Genomic DNA, 21,579 nt, shown 5'->3' with positions numbered 1-21,579 from the left:
ATAACTAAAAACTCTAAATCTAAAATCTAAGCAACAGAAACAAATATAAAATTCCCTACAAATACATATATGTATATAGACAAGTTTTAAATTCTAAAAACTTCATTTCTTTCATGAATATACTGAAATTCACTCTGAAAAAAAATACCATCATCAAACTTCAAAATAATGAAAAGACAGCATGTATGGTTTTGATAAATATTACCTATTAAGTGTGATACAATTACAATTTTTTTGGCTTCATATGGGCATATTATAACTAAGTATGTTAAAATATTTACAGCGCTATTTTTTACAAAATAAGAAAATAGACAATGTAAGTTTAAGGTAAGGTATCACTGCAGTATTTTTAGATATGGCAAATTTCGTTGAAGAAATGGAATTTTCCATATCAAAGAGATCTTGCAAAGCTCCTATTAAAAACTGCCCAAACACAGACCTCAGAGTTGGGACACGAATTATCTTATTTGTAAGCGCGAGGCCACACAGCAAGTAGAAAGATGATATCATGGAAATCTAGAGGTAGAAGAGAATTTAAATTTGCCCTTTCTTATTACTCCTTCTAGAAAATTATACCTTACACTTTCTAGGAAATTATTTTATGGGAATCACTTGATACTCTTTTCACGTTATCTAAAAATGTTTAGGGAATCTTCTTTCTAGCTCTGGAAAGCTCTACTTTCTTCTATTTTATAGAGAAATTTGTGAGCTACAACCTAGGTCTTGAATCTCAGTTTTCCTACTTCTAAAAATGGAGAATTTATGTGGAAATAAAATAATGTACATAATTTATTCAGAAAAATAACTAATGATCATTTTTAGGTTACTGTGAGGATCCTGTAAGTCATGCTGGCAGAATTAGGATGAGAAGCTTAAGAAGTGGTAGAAATGATAAAAGTTGCTTTTTTAATTACTTCATCTTTCCAAAAGAAATAAAAATATTGTGTCAATGCAATTATCTTCCCTGGAATTTCCAACCTCAGACCTTTGCAGCTAGCACTCACTTAGATGTTACTTCTTAAGGTAGTGAAACTAAGGGCCTTTAGGCAACAGAGTATATCATTATCCTTCCTATGAATAACAGAAAGCAAAGGTTCACTGCCAAGGCACAGTCTCATGTTACTTCGGGTCAGCAATTCGAAAATTTACTCTGCGGTAAGGTCTGGTTTTCCCAGGGAGGCAAGATTAAATGCCAGATAAAGGATTCACTACTTGACAATTAGAGAAACTGATGCCTACAAGCTGATAATACCCTGCAGTGGTAACTTGAAACAATTATAGCAATTCTCTAAACACTGCATGATGCATTACCTTTTAGCAAGATGGAGAAATAGAGAAGTGAGAATGAAGAAAGAAGAAAAAAAGAAAAACTATTTGTATTAACCAAAATTACTTACATTACTCATCGTTATTAGTTTCTTTCATATTAAATAAAATCAACCCCAAATTTTTAAAATAAAAATAGATTAAAAATATATTTGATGTCATGTAGGAAACTGAGCATTTTGTATTAGAACCTAGTTGATGTTGGCAATAGCAACAACATCTTTATAAAACACTAAAGAGCAAATACTCTTTTAAACTTACATTTTTATTTTATATTATCTGTGCATGAATCTTATAGGACTTACATGAAATTCTATTCAAGTAGCTAAAAAAGATGTTCATGGAAGCACATTTGACTTTCTCATATGGCTTCAGGCTTATTTAAAGCCATGCAAGAAGATAAAAGAGGTAACATTTTCTTTGCTTACTGGGTGGTCGAAAGGTTAAACATCAAATTCCCAGTGTGGGAAAATCCCAAAGTACTCTAGGTGAAATGTTTTGATGGTTAGTAAATGTGTCTATGTGGAAATACACACAGCTGAAGACAAGCCAATAGTATTTCCCTAGCTGAGATCAAATTTTTTAAAAAGTTGCTAGATGATGCAACTGACCATATATAATTTTAAAGAATGACAGCTACTCTACTTATAGAATGGTAGTTACCAGAGCTGGGACGGGTGGGTGGGTGAGGGATGGAGGAATGAAGAGAGGTTGGTTAACAGGTACAAACATACAGTTAGATAGAAGGAATAAGTTACAGTGTTTGATAGCACAGTAGGTTGACTATAGTTAATAATATATTGTATATTTCAAAATAGCTAGGTAAGAAGATTTGAAATGCTCCCAACACAAAGAAATGATAAATGTTTGCGCTGATGGAGATGCTAAATACCCTGATTTGATTATTATACTTGTATGTATGTATGTATCAAAATACCACACGTAGCGCACAAGTACATACAAATATATCTCAATAAAGTTTCTACTGTTATAGTTTACATTATAGGGTTCTTTTATCAGTTTATAAAGTACTTCCACATATCATCTCATTAATTGACAGGAAGATGACATAAGTTAAAGTATTTTTCTAAGAAGGCAGTGTAGCATAGCAGTTAAGTGTGTAGATCTCATCTTTTCTTGCCTATTCAAGGTCTTGGCTCAGCAATATCTTCTTGCCCTGCCAACCTCATTATTTTTTCCTCCTCTATTGAATACTTCCCTTCAGCATGCATACATACATGTTGCTATTCCTCCCATCTGAGAAAGCTCCCTGTCCCACTTCTCCCTTTAGCTCCCTTTGCCCTCCTTCCTGCCATTTCTCTCCTACCCTTTACTACAAGGCTACTGGAGACAGCTACCTATATTTCCTCTCACTCCTGAACTTACTCCAGCAGGCTCTGCCCTCACCATAACTACCAAGCCAGTAAAACTGCTTGTCAGGGTCATCAATGATCTCCTTGTTGCTAAATCCAAAGGTCAACTCTCAGTTTTCATCTTACAACATTTGACACAATTGATACCTTTTTTTTTTTTTGAATGATTTATTTTCTCAGTTTCTAAGACCCCACCTTCCTGATTTTCCTCCTACTTCTCTGGCAGTTCTTTTTATTGTATTTTTACTGGTACTTCTATCTACATAGTGCCCGAGGGCCAGTCCTTTGACCTCCTTTCTTTTTTTCAATCTATAATTACTCCCTTGATGATCTCATCTAGCCTTTAAATATTATAAATATACTGACAAATCCAAAATTTATGTCTCCAGCATTCCACAATTCCATGAAGGCAGGAATTTTTGTTTACTTGGTAAACTTCAGTTTCTCCAGTACCTAGAATAGTTTCTGGCCTGTACTGAGCTCTAAATATTTGCTGAATAAATGAAAGAGTGAATTTGGTTATCAAGCTTACTGTGATTGTTAAATAAGATTCCTTTAAAAATTAAAGCACAGGCCCGGCACGGTAGCTCACACCTGTAATCCTAGCACTCTGGGAGGCCGAGGCGAGTAGATTGCTTGAGCTCAGGAGTTCGAAACCAGCCTGAGCAAGAGCGAGACCCCCGTCTCTACTATAAATAGAAAGAAATTAATTGGCCAACTAATATATATAGAAAAAATTAGCCTGGCATGGTGGCGCATGCCTGTAGTCCCAGCTACTCAGGAGGCTGAGGCAGGAGGATCGCTTGAGCCCAGGAGTTTTGAGGTTGCTGTGAGCTAGGCTGATGCCATGGCACTCACTCTAGTTTGGGCAACAAAGCGAGACTCTGTCTCAAAAAAAAAAAAAAAAATTAAAGCATAATATTGAAAAAAACAGTAACTATCTGATACACTGTAGCTGACTTCAGAAAAATGTAGGGTGGGGAAGGCAATATAGTAAAACACATTCAAAGAATTTGCAATTTTGGGAATGGGAAATTTTCTAACACTGATTTATCCTCAAGTTTCAGATATATATATATTACAAACTGTTTAAATTTATGTGTAACCAACTTTAGACTAGAAATAGGATGCATAACTTTCAAACCACTAGAGGGAGAGAAATGATAAGAAAACAGGACCAATCAATGTCAGGTAATACAGAAATTACACAAGCTCATTTATTTTTTGCAAAAATAAATGCAAATATATTTTCAATCACAGTAAGTATGATAGGGTTAAAATCCCACAGCGAAAAAGAGCAACTGTTGTACTGTTTTTTAAAAAGCCATATAAATGTCCCTTACTATAGTTACAGTTAAACATTACTCATAATGTTTGAAAATACATGAAACTGAGGGTCAAAAGCATTAAATAGGACAAAGAAAAAAAGATATTACACACATGAACTAAATAGCTTAAAATTAGATGATAGAAAAGCTATTAAAGAAATGCAATAGAAATTTAATCAATTCACAATTATGGCTGAGACTTCAATAGATCTCTATCAGAAATGGATAGATCAAATAGAGAAACCAAGTAAGGGAAAGTACCTTAGTAACAGAATAAATAAGGTTCTTATAAACTTTGTTTTTAACCAATAGGGGCTATATAAACTGATTATTATCGGTCTTCACAAAAATATTAATAAAATAAAAATAGAAACTATATCAGTTTAATGAAATATTCTTATAGTAGAATATTACACAGTAGTAAAAATAAATTAACTAGAAGTATATGTATGAATATGGTTAAATTTCCCAAATATAATATTAAATACAATACATAAGCTTATAATAGGATAGATATTATTTACATAAAATTTAAAAATTTACAAAAATAAGCATGTACATTCAGAGATACATCATTTTTAATAAAATTGCTCATTACATATTACATGTAGATGTATACCTTGGTGGAACCATGTGGAAACACAATTTGAAGTTTCTATTAAAATGTAAAAGCTATGAACCCATCAATTTAGCATTTGCATCTACTAAGATCCCTGTATGTTCACTGTAGCATGTTTCTAATAGTGAAAATAGAAACAATAACAATTTCCATCAGTAGGACAATGATTAAACAAATTATGGCATATCCATGGAATAGTCTGTTAGACCATAAAGACCATTCAAGAGGATATGGTAGATCTAGAGGTGGTACCATACTAAGATTCACAAAATACATAGTTAGATGAAAAAAGCAAGCTATAGAAAAATGGGTAAAAAAAAGGTTCACGTTTTATAGGAATGCATATATGTAAAGATATAGAAAAATTCTAAAATGGCATATTATTTTTTAAAAAGCCTGCCGAACATATATTACTAATTCAATTGTACAAAAGTTAACGTAGCTGACAGAGGTCTTCATCAGGGCTGGACAAACAGCAAATGAGTCTGGGACCAGAACTTGGGTGTTATGACACCCAATCCAGTGTTCTTTCATATTACACAACTTGAAATAAAAGTACATGTTTTGCAATCCTTTGGCCCATGTTTAAAAGCCAGCTTCACTTCTTTCTAGTTAGGTAACCTTGGGCAAAATACTTAATCTCCATGAACTTTAGTATTTTCAACTGTAAAATGGACAACACTAACCCCCCCAAATTGTAAAGATTAAATGGAAACTAAATGAGAACACTTCCTTTTCCCTTGGCCCATAGAATCAAGAGAATCCACTCTATTAATCATCTGGCTCTAGAAATAGTCTTCGGCTGCTCAGCTCCATGCCCCAAGTTTATGAAGTATCAAGTACCTCTGTGGCACGATAAGTTGGATGTTCTCTAAATAAGTTCATAGTGATAAAACTACTCCAACTATCTGGCATTTCCTTGTGGCTTGCAACTCTCTCACGCTCCACTGCCTTTCTCTCAGTCTTCCTGGCTTAGTCCCAAACACCATACGATGTGATATTCTGTTTATTTCTGGAGAATGATGGGCTGGCCCTTAATGACAAAATCTCTAGCTATGCACAGAGCCACTGTCTTCTAGGCCTGGCTATACAATGACTCTAAGATAGTTTTTCTAATGGCACCTGAAAGAAAGGAACACAACACACTTTAATAGTTTGGATTATTTTTCTCTAAATAAATCACCTTGAACTTAACCAAAAGTATTAGCCAGCTTGGGTTACCATAACAAAATACCACAGACTGGATGGCTTAAACAACAGAAATTTACTTTCTCATAGTTTGGAAGGCTAGAAGTCTAAGATCCAAGTGCTAGCATGGTTGGTTCTGGTAAGGGCTCTCTCCCCAGCTTCTAGACAACTGCCTTCTTGCTATGTCTTCCATGGCCTTTCCTTGGTGCACTCAATGAAGGAGAGAAGGAGGAAGAGAAAGCTCTCTTGAGTCCATCCTATGAGCTCATTTAACCTTGATTACTTCCTTAGAGGCCCAATCTCCAAATACAGCTACACTGAGGGTTATGGCTTCAACATCAATTTGAGGAAGACACAAACATTCAGTTCATAACACCAACCATAGAGCAACTGCCCTTTTTCTGTACTCACTCATATAGTCCTCAAATGTTCTGGCAGGTCATTCTCCTCAAACTGGAATTTTACTCTTTGGAATAACTAATTATTTGAAAATTTCACTGTGGATCCTCTCTTTCAGATCATTTATAAACAAAAACAGCAACTAAGATCAGTCCTAGAATCCTTGGCCCTCCTGTACCGCAGTATGTATGTGTTGTGGGTGGGGGGAGTTCCTACTTGTTAATCCCAGCTAGAGGTTCCCTGCCCACCAGCCAGCCTACCTCCCGGTAGGGGGTCTCCTGAATGCCAGTTCTGGCCCATGATCCCCTGCCTGCCAGCCCTGGCTCCATGGCACCACAGCAGGAGGCTTCTGCGTTGCCAGTCCCAGCCTGTGTTTCACTGTCTGCCGCTTTCAGCCCAGCAACTGTGGAAAAGCTCTAGCTGCAAACATACCTTTTCCAATAAGGCCCAAATCCCAACCTAGGGAAGGGGCTCCCCTTCCAAGTTTGTTCCTTCCCAGGTATTCTTCCTGAGCCCTAGGGTAATTCTTTTGAATTTTGATTGCTTCTTAACAGCTAATCCCCTATAAATAAGTTAATAATTCTATATAATAATAGTGGATACATGTCATTTATAATTTGTCAAAACACATAGAATGTGCAACACCAAGGGTAAATCCTAATATATATCAATTCTGGGTAATGATGATATATCAATATAGGTCCATCAGTTATAACAAATGTGCCATTCTAGTGCAGGATACTGACAGTTGGGGAGAAAGCCTGTGTGGGGATAGGGGTATGAGGGCACTCTGCACTTTCTGCTCAATTTTGCTGTGAAACTAAAACTACTTAAAAAAAAATAAAATCAATTAAAAAAAGTGAAGGGAAATCTATTAAAAGTCTATGTTCTTTAATACTGCTATTAAAAAATACAGCACACTTAGGAACATTATGTTTGTATCTCTGAAAAAGCCTGGAAACAAATATGTCAAAATGTTAATAATTGTGTGTTCTGAATGATGGAATATATAATTCTCGATATCTTTTAAATGTGGCAAAAATAACTGATATAGGAAAGTATAAGAAAAATGTGAGAAGGATTAAAAGGTCTAAAATTTAGAAAGTAATATTCAATTTTTCATCTGCAGAAATCGTTGAACAAAAAGAATGAACAAGGTTTAAAAATCATACATCACTTAGCTTTGGCAGTTTATTCCTATCACACTGGCATTTGCTGGAAGCACTGAAGTGTCATTTGAATTTAACAGTACTAAAAGCCAAAAGGCATTATCTGAGACAAAGGTTATAAAACTAATATAAATCTAAGTTTAGAGAGGACTAAAGGATGGGAACAACTTTAAAGCAAATAGTAGTAATAATCAAGCATTGGAAACACTAGAGTGACTTTAAGATTGAAGAACTGTATAGTTGTAATGGACCTTACAGATTCAAATCCACTAATCCCTACCTATGACATTTCACAGACAAAGAAATGATGCCTCTGAAAGGTTAAATGTCTTAGCCATTGTCACAGAGACAGAGGCAGAGCACTAAGACTGAACCTCTTTATACATTGTATCTCATTTGAGAAATAAACATTTTTAAAGGCATAATTAACATGTAGTCTTTAAATTAGGTTTTATACTGGAAGAGTTATGAAACTAAAGAGATTTAGTTTCATCATCCAAGAGAAAGTCTGAAATATTTCTAGTTTAAAATATTCATAATTAACTATGAAAGAAGATAAAAAGGTTGATATTCAATAAAATGGAATAAGTTCTTCCTTATTCCTCAAATACAGAACTATACAGTGTTTTCTTTGCATGGAAACACAGAGGCTGATAAATTTTCCAGCAGATTACAGATTATGCTCCTGGAAAATGGCTGTAGAGCAGGTTCAAAGAAGTGGTGGTTGTGGAAATAAGTAAAATCAGTGAATTTGATGGCAAAGTTGCCATCAGTCTAGGTCCCTGAATAACAACATGAAGGGGAGTCACATGGAGGAGTCTTCCTCAACCCATACACACACCTAGAATAGCTACATAAACAATACCCACATAAACAATAAAGCTTTCATGGGTTAATCCACTGAAATGTGAAGATCTATTTGTTATTACTACCCTAATAGAATCATAATTGATAATTTTGATTCTGTATATTAAGTTGGGGTACCACATGGGTCTTGGAGATGATGTATCTTGACAAGAATCAAGCAGAAAATGAAAGCACGGAATCAGATAACTTTAATCTGGTATTTCTCTCTGGAGAAGAGTACATCCCAGGGAAAAGAAAATGCTCCTAGAATGTGATATATTGGGAAAATCAAGAAGCTACTCAAGGATTTCATGTGGCCCAGAGTGGAATGTTTCCTTTTTCAACAATGTTCTTTTACCTTTAGAACTTCACCCTAATATACTCCCAAAAGTTCAACATACTTGTGGAACTGAACAAACCTGGTCTCCTGTCTTTCAGCAACCAGTATTTTGGGTCACTGATGAGGATGAAGGCAATCTGCTCTTTTCTGCCACCAACTTCACCTGGACATTTATATTTGACAAATAAATTCTGATCCATTGATGCTAATGAAGGCAGATATGCTCTGGTTATATCACTTACCACCTTGCCAGTGGCAAACTGTAGACATTCCCACTCACTTTTTAAAGAGGACTTTGATACATGACTCATAATTTTCCTCACCATCCCAAATCATGTCAGATAGACCTTCGAAATTCAAGTAGATGGCCCATCTAATAAAAGCCTCAAAGTTCTCTGACTTCCTAACTTCAAAATGCAAGGACAAAATTCTGTAATCACCCCATATCTCCCTACACCTGGAATAACTCCATCTCCTTGAGCACTGCTAAAGGAAAATCACACCCAATGCTGACTTATGAATCCCAAACTCTTCTCTGGAATCTGACAGGAAGTGTGGCATTCTCTCCTATGAGACTAGGGGAAGGAGATAAGGGTGAGACAAAAGCAAATTTAGTCGTGAGGAAATAGTAAACTGAGCAAATTTACTTAGGACAGATCATTTCCTCCGTAAAGAATGAAGAGAGGTCATTTGCTTGAGACAGGGCAAGGTGAGGTGTGCTGCAGGCAGAGCGGAACACAATGTTCTGGAGCAGCTACACAGGATGAGAAATGGAGTTAATAAGGCCATGTGAAAACATTGTTAAAAACATGTCTCCTTGTGCATGTTTCAATTTCTCAAGAGTGTATTATCTAGATAGAATTTGAGTTAGTAGGCATGTGAACCTTCCAATCTATTTTCTACATAATATGTATGCCTATGAGCAGAATGAGAATTTTTGTTGCTCCACATCACTGCCAACAGTTATTGTCAGTATTTTTAATTTTACACCAATGTAACTGGTAAGAAATAGTGCCTCGTTGTGTTTATAGCTTATATTTCTCTCTTATTAGTGATGTTAAGCATCTTTTCATGTGTTTATCAGTCTTCTGGATATTTTCTTTTTGATGTGCCTATTCAGACCCTGTGTTCATTTTTCTATTGTGCTGTCTTTTAGTGCTGGATAGATAATGCCAAAAATAGAGCTTGTTTGATTTTTTTAACATATTTTCTCTATCATGAGAATGATTACACCACACAAAATAAAGTTACTCAAATTCTCAGTGTTTGGCACAATTACAAGACGTTGGTGTGATTCATATTCTTCAGTTTAAATTTGCCTATCAAGTTTAAACAAAAAGAATAAAATCAGTATTGTAAGTTTGGTACATTTGCTATGTAAATTAAAGATTATGTCATGGGTTTAAAAAAGTACTAATTTATTCAGATTACTAAGGTTTATACATATTTTTTTAAAAGAGATTACATAAAGAACTTATAAATTAGAACAGCAAAAGTTGTGACCCTGTAAAAAAACTGCATTTCACGAGCAAGTTTAAAAATTCATTTTATCATTAAACACCTCACATTTAATCTTGCAAATGAAAAACATGAGCAAATGATTATAAAAGATTTCATGGTTTTCTAGTTTTTTACAATGGCTATTTTAATCCTCCACTCTCCCCTAAATCTCTATTGTAGTTACTTTAGACATTTCTGTATCTTGCTCTCAGAAGATAACATCACCTCCATTTAATATTTTTGTATTTAAATATTTAATATATTATATTTTCCATTTAATATTTTCAGAGAAAGGTTGATCACTGGTAACTAAAACCACAGAAAGAGAAAACATGGATAAGGTGAGACTACCATACATAATTTTATATGTACAACCATCTCAAAATAAGAAAAACATTAAAGCATTTGACCAGCCACCGGTCAAATACTAAGGACTAAGGATGCCAAAGACTAAGGATGCCACCAAGAAAGTGAATGTTTTGTTTTCTCATATATTTAGGGGGAAGAAAACAAAAATGTATGATCTCTGCATCTGCTATTTCATAAAACTGTAATTTAGTTACTAAATTCACAACTACTAATGCTATTATGACTCAGTGTCTAATCGTCAGTCCTCACAGATAACACAAGGTAATAGACATTCACTATTTCACCTTCTGCTAAGGCAGCAGTCCCCAACCTTTTTGGCACCAGGGACCAGTTTCATGGAAGCAAATTTTTCCATAGACCAGGGCTGGAGGTATGTTTTCGGGATGATTCAAGCACATTACATTTATTGTGCAGTCAAAACCTCTAAGCTAATGATAATCTGTATTTGCAGCCACTCCTCAGTGCTAGCATCACCACCTCAGCTCCACCTCAGATCATCAGGCATTAGAGTCCCATAAGGAGCACGCAACCCAGATCCCTGGCATGCGCAGTTTACAGTAGGATTCATACTCCTATGAGAATCTAATGCCACTGCTGATCTGACAGGAGGCGGCGCTTATGCAGTGATGTGACCAATGGGGAGAGGCTGTAAATACAGATGAAGCTTCGCTTGCTTGCTTGCTGCTGATCATCTCCTACTGTGTGGCCGGTTCCTAACAGGCCATGGCCTGGTACCAGTACCAGTCCACAGCCCAGGGGTTGGGAACTGCAGTGCTAAGGTATGTAGATGATCTGATCTCTATAAAGTCAAAAGCAAATTTTCATCAATGAGATGATTTTGTAAAAGCAAGATTGCTAAAGAACTGTAATAATTAGAAAAATTATAATTTGTTTCTGGATTTTTAAATCCAGAAAGGTCATTAAATACAAATTTATTAAAGATAACAAGACTTATATGTTATAGTGTGGGTGATGAATGAAATCTCCCTCAAAGATGCTTTAAATATTTAGGATCAAAAATGTTAAGAATGTAAGGTTATGGATACATTAATTAGCTTTATTTAGTAATTCTACAATATATATTTATATCAAAATATTACCTTGTACCACTTAAACATACACAATATAAAATATACCGTTAGTATAATTGTTTTAACAATCTCAAATGTCTTCTTTTATCTTTAGGTGGAAAATGGCATTCATTTTTCAAAAATTATTAGGGATAAATTATATATTTAATCTATAAGAGGGCAGCTACATTTTACTTAGTACTCATATACAATCCAATCCAAAATTATATAAGCAGAATTTATGTGAAAATCAATTAGAAGTCACATTACACCCAAAGACACCTGAATCCAATTGAAAATACAATTCAAAGTAAAATACAATTTTTCCATATTTGTTTGCATATTTTGCATTATTTGTTTGCATATTTGTTTGCATATTTTTAAGGTGGAGATTACATAAATCAAGAAAAAAAGCTGTTATATATGTTCATTCAAGCTAATTGCTGTACATATTAGAAAATTTCCAAATCTTAGAATTATAGATGATGTTTTTTTTAATTTAAGTTAAAGATTATGACAGTTTCATATGCTGATTCCCAATGTGAATCTGAACAAAAAGGCACCCACGAAATGTTGTAACTAGCTTTCTTAGAACCCAGACAAAAAGGTGCATTTATTTCTACAACTTCAGGTTTGGTGTAATCAGAAAAAGGAAATATTTTTTTCCCCAAATTCATCCAAATTTTACTCTGTGAATTCCTTACGGAAAAATAATCTATACACAAATCATTGCATGTGAATCCATCGCATGGTCAGGCCATGTAGGAGTGCAGGTAGAATCTGGTCAACTGTCACGACTGAGGAAATTTAAAAAGGGGATCACCTAGTTTAGCTCTCGTAAACATTATTCTACACAGAATTAACCCATCTTCAATTTCATATATATGTGACTTCCCTCACATAAAAAAATTAAGATTATTCTCCATTTACAGGCATACCTTGGAGATACTAAGGTTCAGTTCCAGACCACCACAATAAAGCAAGTCACACAAATATTTTGGTTTTCCAGTGCATACAAAAGTGATATTTACATTATACTACAGTCTATTAAGTGTATAATAGCATTAGATCTAAAAACAACTATATACCTTAATTAAAAAGTACTTCATTGCTAAAAGGATGCTAGCAAATATCTGAGCCTTCAGCGAGCTGTAACCTTTTCACTGGTGGAGGGTCTTGCCCCCATATTGATGGCTGCTGACTGATCAGGGTGGTGGCTACTGAAGGCTGGGGTGACTACGGCATTTTCTTAAAATAAGACAATGCAGTTTGCCACATCGATTGATTCTTCCTTTCATGAAAGATTTCTCTATAGCATGTAAAGCTGTTTTTGATGGTAATCAATCCTCTCAAACCCTGCTGCTACTTTATTAAGATTATTCTAAATCCCTCTGTCGTCATTTCAACAATGTTCACAGCTTCTTCACTAGGAGTAGATTTCCATCTCAAGAAAACATTCTCTTTGCTTATCCATAAGATGCAACTCCTTATCTATTCAAGTTTTATCATGAGAGTGCAGCCAATTAGTCACATCTTCAGGCTCCACTTCTAATTCTAGTTGTCTCCCTATTTCCACCACATCTGCAGTTACTTCCTCCACTGAAGTCTTGAATCCCTCAAAATCATTCATGAGGGTTCGAATCAACTTCTTCCAAACTTCTTCTGTTAATGTTGATATTTTCACCTCCTCCCATGAATCACAAATGTTCTTGATGTCATCTAGAACAATAACTCCTTTCCAAAAGGTCTTCAATTTACTTTGCTCAGATCCACCAGAGAAATCACAATTTATGACAGCTATAGACTTATGAAATTTATTTCTTAAATAAGAAGAATTGAAAGTCAAAATTACTCCTTGATCCATGGGCTACAGAATGAAAGTTGTGTTAGCACACGTAAGAGCAACATTCCATCAGAATGTACATCTTCATCAGAGCTCTTGGGTGACCAGGGGTAGAAATATTTTGAAATGAATCTTTTTTTTTTTTCCCTCAGCAGTAGGTCTCAATAGTGGGCTTAAAATATTCAGTAAACCATGCTGACAAATGTGCTATCATTCAGGCTTTGTTTTCCATTTATAAAGCATAGCCAGAGTATATTTTTCATAACTGAAATGGTCAATGAGCACTGGCTTCAACTTAAAGTCACTAGCTACATTAGCCCCTAATAAGAGAGTCAGCCTAGCCCTTGAAACTTTAAAGCCAGGCATTGACTTCTCCTCTCTAGTTATGAAAGACCTAGATGGCATCTTCTTCCAACAAAAGGCTGTTTTGTCTACATTAAAAATCTGTTGTTTAGTGTAGCCCCTTCATCAATTCTCTTAGCTAGATCTTTTGGATCACTTGCTGCAGCTTCTACATCAGCACTTTCTGCTTCACCCTGTACTTTTATGTTACGGAGACAGCTACTTTCCTTAAATCTCATGAACCAACCTCTGCTAGCTTTAAACTTTTCTTCTGCAGATTCCTCACTTCTCAGCCTTCACAGAACTGAAGAGAGGTAAGGCCTTGCTCTGGATTAGACTTTGTCTTAAGGCAATGTTGAGGTTGGTTTGCTCTTCTATCCAGACCACTAAAACTTTCTTCCCATGGCTGTAAGCCTGTTTTGCCTTCTTATTATTGATGTGTTCACGGAGTGGCACTTTTAATTTCCTTCAAAAACTTTCCCTGGGCATTCACAACTTGGTTAACTGTCTGGAGCAAGAGGCCTAACTGTTGGCCTGTCTTGGCTTTTGACATGCCTTCCTCACAAAATGTAAACACTTCTAGCTTTTGATTTAAAGTGAGAGATGTGTGACTCTTAACTTAAGTCGAATTTGTTTTCCACTCCAAGAGTACAACTAAATTAAGTTGAAGCATCTAAAAATGAACAAATCATAAAATAGATCATGTGTTTTGTATAAAAAGCAAAATACTGGATTGAAGCGTGTTAAGCAATCTAATAGATTTTTTTATCCTGAGCCTAAAACAAAAAGGTAGTTCTAGAACAAAATTTTTTTCCACAATAAAAATAGTGCTGTAAGGCTAAAACTTTAATGTTCTAAATAGAATCCTGTCAACATCTCTTCATAATATTAATAAAGTTCAAAGGCCATGGTTGACCAAAAAATTTTGACAAGGCAAACTTGTACAATTAAAGTAAATACAGTTCACATGATTTGATCTCCCAAAGCCTGGAATTTTGACCTTGACTGAAGTCTTCCCAATTCTAATGCTTTAAATAACTACTTTTGCTGAACAAAATATTAAACTATTAATTCTCGCAGTGTATATGTCCCATGCAAATATTTACTATGGCCTTACTTATTCAACACATCTTTATTGTGCTTACTGGGCTAAGGCCCATACTAGGCAAGAAGATATAAAGGTGACCATGACCAACACAGGGCTTCTCCTTAAAAGAGCAAGACAAGCAGAGAAGACAAACCATGAACAAATAATTACAAAAAATTCATTATATGACAGTATAAATAAGCAGGGAAATTTTAACAAATCTGTGGAGTCAGGGAAGGCCTTCTAGAGAAGTTTAGAGTCCTTAAAACAAAAACCTTCAAGGCTATGGTAATAGAACTGTATTTCTGTAAGTTATTTCTGTTCACTCCTACCAATTAAATTATTCTTAAAACATGTATAGGTTAATTTATATGACAGACTTTTGCTCAGTATAACATGATGCTTTAAAGATGCCTTATAAATCAAAATTTCTTAGCTATAGTTTTAAATATCAAAATGAATCATTTCTATCACTTCAGGAAAATAAAAATAATAAACAAAGCAGAAGCATAGGTTTAAAATAGTATTTCTGGGTTGGTCATGGTAGCTCATGCCTGTAATCCTAGCACTCTGGGAGGCCAAGGTGGGAGGATTGCTTGAGCTCAGGAGTTTGAGACCAGCCTGAGCAAAAGCAAAACCCCGTCTCTACTAAAAATAGAAAAATTAGCTGGGCGTGGTGGCGCATGCCCTGTAGTCCCAGCTACTGAGGAGGCTGAGGCAGGAGGATCACTTGGGCCCAGGAGTTTGAGGATGCTGTGAGCTACGATGACACCACTGCACTCAACCCAGGGAAACAGAGCAAGATTCTAACTCAAAAAATAACAATATTTCTGAAAAACGGCCAACTGACCTTAAGAGTCTCTTTCAACCTCTTCCTCCACTAACCACACTAAAAACACAGTGAAGGAACATAAAAGGTATAAATACACAAGGACTAAAAAAAAGAAAAGGAGAGGAGACTAAAACACTCAAGAGAATTTGTCAAATTGTTATAAAATTGAAGAGATGGAGGAGTGGTCATTGATTTAAGGGAGCAGAGGCACTTCCTGGGTGCTGTGGAGAAGACAGCCAAATGAAGGAAGTTATTTGCTGTAAGGACAAGGCCTGGGGAACACAAGGAGCTGTGGAGGCAGAGTAAGTGATAAGGCTGAAAACAGAGGATTAGATAATTTGTAAGTGCATCTTTAGATACTCATCCAACACACACGTTCTTCCATATATGTGCACACGTGCCTATATCCAGATTACTGCCCTTTCCACTTTTCCTATTCTTTGGAGAAACTCAGTAGTACCAGGGAAAAAGAGCTATAAGATGCTGACATTTGGATGCTACTCTAATAAGTCCATATCAACAAATGAAAAGCCATGTTGATATACAAAGACCTTCTAAGGTGATTCTGAAATGATAGATAGGCAACAACCACACATATGTGAGGAAAACCTCCAAAATGAAGGTAAAAGCTTATAAATTAAAAAAGAATCTGGAAAAGACAAAGCAATGCACAGGGCAGAAGACAAAGCAAAACTACAATTTATATCCTTATAACAAAAAGAGAAAATATAGCAGCCATGAAACAAAATAGAATGCATGTAACACGAGAACATAAGAGAACACAAAATAGTTCTTTGAATTAAAAAAATTAATAGACAAAAAGATTTTTAAAACCATAATATAAGAAAGATTAGAATTAGACTGGGATCTGTCCAGAGTTTTAACATGATATTAACAGTAGTTCCACAGAAAGGTAATAGAAAAAGGGAGAAGAGAAAATGTCAAAGAAATAATACAAGAAAATTTCACAGAACTTTTAGATATGAATGTCCACACTGAAATGGCCCCTTAGTACCCAGCACAATCAATTAAAAAATGCCCACATCAAAGCAATTACCATAAAAATTTCACACGCCGGGAATAAAGAGATCATAAATTTTTCAGAAAGAGAAAAAAGGTCACATACAAAAGGCATGATAATCAGAACGTAGTACTAGAGACTTGGGAAGGGCAAGACATGAGACTTTAGTATTAGACATCTAAAACAATGCACAGGAATTTTCATAAACACTAAGCAAAATAATGTAAGTAAATAAAAATAGACAAGTAAATAAATGAATAAAATATAAAGTAAAATCGATATATTGAATGTTTACTACACGCCAGGGCTATCATTCTGTTTTAAATATACTGTAGTAACTCATTTAACTTTCATAACACCCTATCAGACTATTAGCCTCATTTTACAGATGAGGAAACAGGCATTGATAGGTTAAGTACTTTGCCCATAATGATACAACTAGCAGGTGGTAGAGCCAGAGTTCTAGCTTTCTGAGTGTAGTCTTTTAAAAACTGCATAATATTGTCTTTCAACTTTAAAAGTAACATTTACTTTAAAAAAAAAAAAAAGAAAGAAAGAAAGAAAAGAAAATACTATTTGAATGTTCCCTACCTTACTAATCAGTTCCCAGATCAACTGTGGTTGATTCAAAGTTCTGACTTGGTTCATAAGGGTATAGTGTAATCCCAAGACATAAAAGTGTATGTGTATGGGAGTGGGGGGATAGTGGGGGGGGGGGGATGAAGATGGAAGGCATTTCCTAGTATTTTAAATATTCATTGAATAAAAGTACTTTATGTTGTGTGCTTGTGATTTGCTGCTATATAGTCCATAAAATAGCGTCCCTAAACTAAAGGCATTGACAACCTCCACCAAAAGAACTGATGCACTCACATCAGATGACAACTGTGTATTTAGGCAAAGAATGAAGGCTATGTAAATGTCACTGAAGTTAAAAACAGCATAGCTGTCTCTTTTCTAAATTATTTTCATCTAAGCCTTTCACACTCTTCCAATTTTCCAAAAGAAGAGTTCCCTAGACAATTTTCCTAGTCATTTATGACTATTAAGTAGACCGATGTGACAAAAACATGCTCCTTTATTTACCCTTGCCTTACATTTACCCATACCTTATATTAACTACATAATGACACTTGTTCATTTTCACGTCATGTTCCTCTGTAGGGGTTAGCTTCATTGAGTCTCCTACTTTTGCTGTCCTTTCCATCTTCTGTTTTATTGTATCTACTTAAGGGATTCTGGCTTTAGTGGTGGGGTGGGAAGAGAAATATGTATACTCTTTTTGAATAAATGTTTTTTTCTTTTCCAGTCTAATAAAATCCCCATTCCTTTTGACCTACAAGGAGGCTACACAGATTTAGCATTTATTAGCCCTTGGGGCTAATAAATTTCCATACGCTAATGTAGTGGCTTTGAGACCTCAGACCACTGCTTCAAAACTCATCCTATAGCACTGGACCTCCTGGGTCATTTGCTGCTGCACTGCCCAGTCTGGAGGTTCCCTTTTCCCACACATGCAGCCGCCCACTTTCTGCCAGTCATGACCTTCATTTGTGTTTTGTTTTTTTTTTTTTAAAGGGGGAAGTATTGGTTTGTGATTTGGGTTGATAGTAGCCATAGCAACCTTTAAAGTCCTGCCGTTTCAATGACAGCATCACCTATGTCTTCCCAACACATGGGTGAAAGGAGGACCCCAGGTCGTCCGGCCTAAGCGGTCTCAGTGTCGCTCACAGGAGGTTCCCCACCCGCGGCCTCAGGGCTCACAGTGTCTCCACAACCTCCAGTGTCCAGTGTCACGGCGGCCCACACTCTCCGGCGCACCCTGCGCGGTTGTCACAGCAGCCCTCCCCGGCGCAGGTGGAGCACCTGGCCGCCCAACCCGGGGGCGTCACCTGCGGGCGGGCCCCGGCGCGCGCACGCGCTCACGCACTTACGGTCTCCTTGGCAGCCGCGACCGGGATGGGCAACAGCCCCCGGCCGCGGGGTGGGTCCTCGGGCTCCGCGGCCGCGCTCTCTGAGGGCCGTCCGGGCTCGGGTGGGTCGGACCTGGGCTCCCCGTACAGCCGGTAGCACACGAGGCCGACGAGACCCCCGCCGGCCGCCGCCGCGATGCTCAGCTCGCCCCAGCGCCGCCGCCGCCTCCAAGCCGCCTCGGCCACAGCTCGCTCCTCATCCTCCCGGCAGGGGAAGGGCCGCCCGGGAAGGCCCGGGGCTGTCCCCGCAGGCCGCCCCCACGGCCCTGGGAAGGGCTGGTGAGCCGACAGCGGAGGCGGCAGCCGAGGCGGCGGCCACAGGAGCCTCCGCAGTGCAGCCATAGCGGGAGCCGCCCGCACCGGAGCTGGGAGGGGGCGGGAGGGGGGCGGAGGGGGAGCCGAAACCTCGCGAGAAGTCGGTGCGGAGCGGTTCTCCGCTGTCCGAGAGCGACCCCTGCGAGCGCAGGGCCTGGGGTCTCCCCGGAGCGGCCTGCAGCTGAGGGTCCCGGGGGAGCCCGGAGGACGCGGCGGAGCCCGGCTGCTCTTCAGCCCCGCAACCACGCAGTCATAAATAACCGCGCCGGCACCTGGCTGCGCGAGGACCCAACCCCGCCGGGTGCAGCGGGGTCAGCGGAACACGGCGGAATCCCCGGGTGTCCGGGCGCCCGTCCGCCAGCTGAGCCTCTCGCCTCTGCTTGTCGCGTGGGTCTCGGAGCACTGGTCAGCGCCCTCTAAGAAGGACACAGTCTCCTAACGGTATCCAGATCTTCTGACTCAGGGTCGGGAATACTTTTAATTTATAATAGTTTGGAGGCCACAATTTCCTATAAAATAATGGAGTTGGATAGGTGATCATCTTCTGAACCCATGATTCTAATCAACCAAAATGCTCCAAGCATATCAGTAAATCCTATATAGAAACTTCATAGCTTTTTTTCACCTGTCTTTTCTTTTCTCAAAATCTACAATTGGCCTGTGATTGCATTCTTCCTTCTACTTAAAATTCTATCCCCTGACCTAATTATTTTAAACTTTCACCATTTTTTTTAAATCGCTACATCTGAGTGAATTTTCAGTCTTGAAAATGTAAAATACAATAGCCAGAAATGTCTTGTTTAACAAAACTTCTGTTAAAATATGTTGCTCACCTTAATTTTCTCACTCTGAGGTTCAGACGCTTGAGTAGTTGAAAGAGGAGCAGTTACATCTGAGATCCTATATCAGGGCACGTGAATCACACCCTCACCCCCAGGTCCACTCAGTTCTGACTGAGGGACTCTACCAGCCAAAGAGCAAGGCTGCAGCAATCTTTTCCTCTCTTGCGAAAGTTGTCATACACATTGTCCCCCTCCTTTGGTGCTATCTTCTTTAGGGGACAAATAGCAAAATCACAGGAGAAAGTGCTGGGGAAGTTGTGTTCTGTGGGGTTGCAGTCCTTTCTTGTTCTTTTGTCTTTAGAGTGCTAGCCACAACAGGAGTCTGGAACTCAGTTCTCCAGAATCCAGTTCCAGGGCTATGGAAACCAAGTTCCCCAAGGTATTTGGGGGTCTGTTTTCTGTTTTTGACTAGCTCCCACTCCCAAAGACAGTTTACACACCACTGCTTTTCCTTTAGCCAAAGTTAAAGCTATATCTAAGCAACATGAAGCCAGGACATGTATCTCCTGGCACATAGTAGAACCTCAATAATATTTATTAAATGAAGGGAATTTACTAGTCTTTTGAAGGGGGTAGGCAGAGAGGCCAAGATGGGAAAGCAAAACAGGAGACAAGGAAATACAGTGGCTCATTACAGGAGCTGATGGGGTGGGGAACCAGCATCCTTGGGGCCACATGTGGTCTTCTGGATCCTTGAGTGCAGCCTTTTGACTGAATCCAAATTTTACAGAACAAATTCTTGAAATAAAGGGATTTGTCCTGTGAAGTTTGGATTTGGTCAACGAGTCACACTTAGGGATCTAGAGGGCCACATGTGGCCTCGAGGCTGCAGGTTCCCCAACCCTCTAAAGCAACAGGTTTCCACCAGAGAGCTCTGTTCTTTAGGTTCTTGAAGGAAATTCCAGCATAATGGGCAAAGATCAGTGACTTGACTGGCCCCACCTCCCTTTTTGTTCTTACATATCTCACTTGTGACAATAACCAAGCTGTCAGTTGTACACATTTAACTGTCTAACTTTAAGACTAGTAACACTCTCACTTTGACCATTACATCTATCCAGTCTGTTTTATATAATTTCCAGGGTCTTTGCTGATAGTTGCTCTCTGTTCAATTTCTGTTGTTTAGGTCCCCAAACTCCTCTCTCTTTGTCCTCCATTTGGTGGCAGGGACTTCTTATGTATTTGGGAAACAAGGAATAGCAGCTCAGCCTTGCTACCAGCAAAGCTTCCCTCCTGAAAACAAGTAAGCTCTTTCTCAATCATCATGTCCTGTTTTCATGTCTGATCATGATTAAAGCTTCCAGGCTCATCAAAGGATGTTTTCTGGTGAAAAATAGCCTCAGAGCAATATAATGACCAGCAATTACACAAGTATGACACTAGGGTAGCAAAATAAATAATATAATCCTTCCAAAACTTTTGGCAGTAGCTACTAGAGCTGAACACATACATAGCCTGTGTCCCATCAGTTTCACTTTTAGGTGAAATACTCAACAGAAATGAGTGCTTACATCCACCAAAAGGGGATATACAGAGGGATATTCATAATGCACCGTTTATAATGGACAACAAATTAAAAACTATTCCTATATTCATCAACCATGGCCTGGACAAAAAAATTGAATTTTATAAAGCAATCAATGAAAATTACTGAACTGCCACTACATGCAATCATATGGATAAATTTAATAGTAAAAATTGAGTCAGGCCGGGCGCGGTGGCTCACGCCTGTAATCCTAGCTCTTGGGAGGCCGAGGCGGGCGGATTGCTCAAGGTCAGGAGTTCAAAACCAGCCTG

At 37.8% G+C, this 21,579-nt stretch overlaps 1 protein-coding gene and 1 long non-coding RNA gene across 4 annotated transcripts in view; both read right to left on the bottom strand.

The window, feature by feature from the left end:
- Nucleotides 1-18,986, bottom strand: part of MICU3 (mitochondrial calcium uptake 3) — a 91,652-nt gene extending 72,666 nt beyond the window's left edge. For all 3 annotated transcript variants that reach the window (XM_075997187.1, XM_075997189.1, XM_075997188.1), the window contains exon 1: nt 18,587-18,986. In XM_075997187.1, the coding sequence (XP_075853302.1) occupies nt 18,587-18,967 (381 nt within the window). In that variant the 5' untranslated portion in view covers nt 18,968-18,986. The remainder of the gene's footprint in view (nt 1-18,586) is intronic.
- On the bottom strand, nt 2,994-18,518 carry LOC142864093 (uncharacterized). Its single transcript, XR_012914689.1, has 2 exons — nt 18,431-18,518; nt 2,994-5,768 (listed from the first exon to the last, which is right to left on the bottom strand). It is a non-coding gene; the product is annotated as an uncharacterized LOC142864093 (long non-coding RNA).
- Nucleotides 18,987-21,579: the final 2,593 nt, after the last annotated feature.

The sequence above is a fragment of the Microcebus murinus genome, chromosome 24, assembly GCF_040939455.1.
Source record: "Microcebus murinus isolate Inina chromosome 24, M.murinus_Inina_mat1.0, whole genome shotgun sequence".
In the NCBI taxonomy this organism is placed as follows: domain Eukaryota; kingdom Metazoa; phylum Chordata; class Mammalia; order Primates; family Cheirogaleidae; genus Microcebus; species Microcebus murinus.
This window is presented reverse-complemented; position numbering and strand designations above follow the sequence as displayed.